The 6,363-nt window shown below is 37.3% G+C and overlaps 1 protein-coding gene across 2 annotated transcripts in view; it reads right to left on the bottom strand.

The window, feature by feature from the left end:
* Positions 1-8: 8 nt before the first annotated feature.
* NRIP1 (nuclear receptor interacting protein 1) overlaps positions 9-6,363 on the bottom strand; it is a 102,157-nt gene continuing 95,802 nt past the window's right edge. For both annotated transcript variants that reach the window (XM_012647364.1, XM_012647363.1), the window contains one exon: positions 9-4,094. In XM_012647364.1, the coding sequence (XP_012502818.1) occupies positions 277-3,747 (3,471 nt within the window). In that variant the 5' untranslated portion in view covers positions 3,748-4,094 and the 3' untranslated portion in view covers positions 9-276. The remainder of the gene's footprint in view (positions 4,095-6,363) is intronic.

Genomic DNA, 6,363 nt, shown 5'->3' on the forward strand with positions numbered 1-6,363 from the left:
GATTATAAAAGAATTTCATTCATAGGCTACTCACAGTTGTCTGATGCATACAGAAGTGTTAAACAACCAATTGCTAGTTCAGTAGTTTCCTCATGACATCTAATGTTAAGCAAAAATCAGTATGCATATTTAAACATCACCAGTAACCAATACTTTTCAAAATGAAAAAAGTTTCAATTATACCATGCTTTTCTCAAATCATGCTCTTATTTATACAGATCTCAAGTTCATACTAATTAGTTTTAAAAAGATCCAAAGCTGGATGGCAGGTACATTTTATTCTGATTCTTTTTTTATTGTTAGCACATTTCCCAGAAGTCCATAAACTTCTCCATTTGCGCTGTGTGGGCGAGAAGCATTATTTCCCATATGGCTATTGTAAGGGCTTCTTAAATTAAAGAAAGAAGCTTTAGTTTCTGCAGCAGGAACTATCTCTTCTTTGATTGTAACCTGTGAGACACTTTCGGCAGATGAAGGCTCCCTCCAAATGTCCCTGTCCCGTGTTTCTCGACTGGTAACAGAATTGCCTCCTTTCTGGAGCATATAATACAGTATTGGGTTAGTTTTGGTCAGTCTTGGAGAGTCTTTTTCATACTCATTCTTATCCACATCTGTGATAACCCACTTAATGGGTCCTTTCTCACTGGGCACGGAACACCCATTTAAATGCCCGGGTTCTGGTCTAGACCCCGCACAGCCCAAGTGCTCGGGGAAAGGAGGACTCATGGGAGTTTTTAATACTCCTGGGTATGAAAATGTCCTGTTATCCATGACATTGTTGGGCTGAGTGGAACTGTACATCAGTCCATTTAAAGAAGAAAAGCTGAATTCAGGTTTGCTATTGGTCACATTATTTCTGTGTCCTTTCTTTTTACTGTCGATGACAGAGTTACTTCTGTGCGGGGACAAATCTCGCACACAATTCTCTGAGAGAAGCAGCTGTTTCAGAACATTGAAGCTTTTGCTCTCTCTGGCCCAACTCCTATGTTCATTTTCACTGGCTGAACCATGACCAGCAGGATATTTAAATTCAAGATCATTTCTGCCAAATTTCAGCTCTTCCTGGTTAAGCAAGGGCCCATACAGTACTTCTGGAGCACTGGAATTGTTTGCAACATCAACAATGTTATTTTTCATCTTTTTAAATGGATTTTCTAATGGCTCAGTATAAAGCTTCCTCTTCTTAGGGACCATGCAAAGATTCTTTGATTCTAGAAGTGTCAGTTCATTATTTCTGTGACTCCTGTCTGAATCATCTGCCAGGTAACTCTCTTGATTTTGTCTCAGCAATCGACTTAACAGACCATTCTTTGAGAAAGAAAAATCCTGAGGTGAAACAGGCTCTGATTTAAAGTCCTCAGACACTGGTAAGGCAGCTGTGCTTCTCTGCACAGTAGGAGCCATACTTAAGAATGGGGCACTCTTAGCGTCATGGCCCAAGTGTACATTTGTATTATGAATATGTAAGTCATCACAAGGCTCGGATTTTATTTTCACCATCAGTATTTGTTCACTTAAAGCTCTATCTGTATGTTCCTGAGTGCTTTCATCTCTTAAAGGAATTTTCTCTTTCTTTTCACTCTTACCTTTGTTGGGGTTTCCCAGGAGCAACTGGAGGACAGTACGTCTTTCAAGCAGATTTTCTATTTCAGAACCAGAAAGTCCTGGTTCAGGACCTGTTGGTTGACTACTGAATGCTTTATTTTCTTCAACTGCATTTGTTTTATTTGAGAGCAGAGGGCTATTTAATCTATCAATCATACCTACAGGTTTATCTGTGTTTACATTTAACAGCTGTTTGCTGGGTCTCTGCTCTTCCACTGACATGGAAGACTGCATGCCACATTGCGCTAAATTTTGTAACAGCTTACTGGCACTAAAAGTTGCAGAGTTTTGTGCACCTTCATTTTGGGCTGGTTTCTCTCCTTGCGATTCTTTGCTTTTGGTAAGGTCCATTGAATGGTTAGATGCAGTATTCATTGGCTTTTCAGACTGAGTACTGCAGGCATATGGTGGGGAATTCCACTTGATAACCAGAGAGTGCTGAGAGAGATTGATGGGAGACTCTGCTTTGGCTGATGTAAGTAATGGTGGAGTGCTCACTGGAGTAGTCCGATTTGCACTGGGGCTTTCTATTACGGAAGTCCTTGTATAATTTTGTGTATTGAACTTTGTCACATCGCCGTGTACTCCCTGAGGGCTGGCATTTTTTTCAACATTTCCTTCATTCTTGTGGCCTAGTAGCAATTGAAGAAGTGTTACTTTCTGGTGTGAATTTAGCTTAGAATTCTTTGAGGTATCTTGATCTTCTTTGATATCTACATCTGGGACTTTTGGATCCCAAGTATTTAGCAAGGACTGAGTTAAGTTATCTAGAGAAACAGGTTGGTCAGATTCTGGTTTTTCGATTCGGTGTTTGCAAGACAAGTCTATGGGAACACAGTTGGAATAGGAACTTTCATCACCGCTGCTGTCATCTGTGAAGCTGGGATTGTTATCGGAATATTCATCAACAGTTGTAGGTGTACTACTATCCTCAAAAATGCTTCCTCTCTCACTATGACTGTGTCCATTCATTGGCTTAGGTATAGTCTGGCTTTTAAGAAGATGTAAAAGCAAACTATTATTAGCAGCTTGTTTTATATTGTTTTTTTCCAGTGAGTTCTTATAGCCTGCATTTTTGGGAGAGGAAGGGACAATACCCACTGGGTTTTGAAATGTTGTAGCATTGCTTTTGCTGGCCATTAGTCTGCTTGATGATGTTCTCGCCTGACCATTAAGATGGCCTGACATTCCTTTTGAGAGCTGGAAACTGCCAACATCCTTCTGCCCATTTTCTTGCAATCTGGCCATAGCAGCAAGTCTTTCACTTGCTGCTTGATTTGCATTTTGTGTTTTTAAAGCATGTTCCCGAGAATATTGCTGCAAATGGGCTTCACTTGAAAGGAGTAATGCTAATTGGCTACAAGCAACACTAGGTTTAGGGGAGGTGGCAGGACTAGCCCTTTTTTCCACCATGCTTGCAACAGCCTGTAATCTTGCAGCACATGACAAGGGTTCACTCACGACCTTTGTTCCACTTTGTCCAACATGGTGAGGTGACTCTACAAACCTATCTCTGATGAGATTTTTAGTTACGTCAGGAAGACTGGTATCGGGCTTTTGATCTTTAGCTTTACTTTTCTTCAACAGAGTTTTTAAGTGACTTGATGCAACACCATAGCACCTTAAATCCTTCTCCACTTTTAAAGAATCATGACTGAGGGAATATCCTTGCTCCTTGAGGCTCTGCCTAATTTGTTGTGACAGAGCAACAGTCTGCAGCCTAGAGCTGAATGACTGAAGCAAAGAGGCCAGTAATGTGCTATCCTGTTTGCCTTTAGGCACATTGTCAACCATGCCAGCCAGCAAAGCTTCCTTCTTTACGTTTAAATTTACGATAGAATCAGACAGCCTCTTCCGCTTTGCTGCATTCCAGTCCTCAGAAGACTGCAACAGTCTGGCTTTTTTGAGATGCAGCATGCCAGATCCCTGGTATGTGTGTGTATTGAGAACTGGACCATTACTTTGACAGGTGGGAAACACACTGCCAGAAATGTTCTGATCTTCTTCATTATGCCCAGCAGACTTTTTGTCAACGGCAGTGCCTGATCCCCCTGCTGCCTGATGCATTAGTAATCCTTCTAGGTAAGTTAAAACAATAGAATCCTGGTGCACATCAGAGCCAAGCTCTTCTCCATGAGTCATGTTCAATAGAAGTGTTCACAAGGGCTTGGTTTTTATTCACTTTAAAGAATGGTTTTGTATGAGTGAATGAGGTGTAACTTTAATAAGTGAGTGTCAGTTTATCACCTTCCATAGCAATCAGATAGAGATGTACTGTCACATTCCGGGATTTCTTCTGGCAATGACAAGATAAAGGCAGGCAAACTCCAATGCTGTCTGACCACAGAGCTGATCAACTTCTAAGCAAAAAGGAGCAGAAGAATCCCTTAAAACACAGGTCTGTAGCAGTAAGCAGATATAATCCTTAGTGAATATATTGCTTTTCCTTCTTCATCTTTTGTTCCCCATTAAATGCAAATATCAGTGTTCTAAAAAAAATAAAAATAAAAATAGTTAAGGAGATACAGAACTAGGATCATGTTATGATAGCTATAAGTAAAAGAACAGCATTTGTAAGTTTATACATATATACTATACACATAAATAATATACATATATATGCACTGTAGTCACTTCTTTAGTAATTTATTTTATTGCCATTTTTATTCAATTGAAAATATCTACTGGAAATCTCATGTTAATCCATATGAAAATGATCAATCAGAGAAAATACTTAACGTTATATAACTGTCTTCCAAAGCCTGCCAAGTTTTTCAATTTTCACAAGCACCTTTATGCAAAGTAATATGAATGCTAAGTCTCCTTTACAGTCTTAAAGCTCTATAAGGCAACTAGAATTAGCTTCCTTACATTATCGGGCACTTAGGAAGAAACAAAAGTAGATGTGCAAAAAAAGGAAAAGAAATGCGTATGACAGGACTCATCTGATGAGTCTGATGTGGGGCTGAGACCAACGGAACAGATTCACTTCTGACATCATCCCCCAAACACCAGACATTCCACAAGTAATTTTTAGAATTTCTGTATTCAAAAAAGAAATGGAAGCACTAACAAATTTAGGATTATTTTGTGGGCCTGTACAAAGCGTGGCAGTCTTAATCATATTCATAAACATTAAAATATAGTCAAAGCTTATCCACCTATAGTTTTTAACCATGATTTATTAAAGACAGAGAGTGATTCTTCAGGTGCTCTTTCAGGGGTATCAAAGGTTTAACACGGTTGTTTTAAAATCCTTACTCCTGTGCTCTATGCAGAACTTTGAATGTCAGGTCCATTCCTTACAGATACAGAAGACAGAACATTACTATATACGCGAAGTACAATGAGAAATGTCAAAAGACATTAGTTAGTCAGATTTGAAAAATAGTCCACTGATATTTATCTAAGAAGGTACCAAACAATTTTCTATCACCAGTATATATAAAATTGAAGAAGTAAGAATTCATTTCATTTCTGAAAACCTGTTAAGATAAAGTTTTTGTCAAAAAAGATCTAAAGGGAGCCATTATACTCTTTGGAAGAGATGCTAGAATGAATTCCATGATTTTTTTCAAGGTGCCAAAATGTGTTCAAGTTATTAGACTCCCTAAGTTCTATCAACAACCACCTTGGTCCCCAAGAAACTGAAAAAATTAATTTGAATTTAAAGACTACCTTGTAGCATTTTGGGTGAAATGCTTAACTGAAAGTCAAACTTTAGAAAAGAAGTATTTGATTGCATCAAATTATTAGATTTATTGATTAAAAAGATAAAAAATGATAGCCCAAAAACAAGATATAGAAAAGAGGCAGTAACAATTAAAATAAGTAAGTTGCAGGTGTGTAAGGAGTAGGTTGACAAGGGACTTCCTTGAGATTCCAAAGGCACCATTTTTAATAAGTCTCTATGTTTTGCTATAGTATACTTTAAGTAACATGGACATTTTAGAGATTTATAATGATTCTGAAATGAAGTGATGATAATTATGGTAAGCCTGATGACTACCACTTAATCCATTCTCCCATTTTCCCTTACTAATAAAACTTTGATTTGTTTTTCAGGGAGTGGGCAAGTAACCCAGCTAAACACATTACTTTTTTCCATTGGTATATATCTTGCAATTGAGGACATATTGCTTAATTGGAGGCACATTTTTTCTTTCTTAGTGGTACAAAAAATAAGAGTGCATTTTACAACTGATGACATCTTAGAATTGTGGAAACAGTTTTATAATTCTATTAAAAACTGTTAATATACAATTAATTCTCAACTAATTAAGGCATTTAACAACCATTTAATGGGGTATGTAAATCCATTATATTTCTCTCCATATCAGTCCCAATCTTTTGGTTCTTGAGTGGAGTAAAAATCAGTCAAAAATCACATCAGCCATTTCATAGTTGATTTGTAGGTAGCCTTAAAAAGTACTTCATTGAGCAGAAAAATGAAATAAGGTTACTAGAGCATCTTTGGGTTCACATTATTCATGCTATTTCTATTTCACATTTTACTATGCATATTATAAATTGCAAAGTATTATTCATTACTTTAAAAAGACTGACTTTATACATTTCTGAATTTTCAAAGTAGATCTGGAAGTTGATTTAAAAAGGAATTACCATAGATTCTCTGCAAAGGGGCTCCAGTACTTCATTTTACCATTTATTTACCTATCTAACATTTACTTCTTATTTTAACAGAGAAACTAGATGAGAGACTAAGAATAATCATTTCTTAAATAAGAACACATACTC

This window comes from Propithecus coquereli, unplaced genomic scaffold (assembly GCF_000956105.1).
Source record: "Propithecus coquereli isolate 6110/MARCELLA unplaced genomic scaffold, Pcoq_1.0 Scaffold263, whole genome shotgun sequence".
Lineage (NCBI taxonomy): Eukaryota > Metazoa > Chordata > Mammalia > Primates > Indriidae > Propithecus > Propithecus coquereli.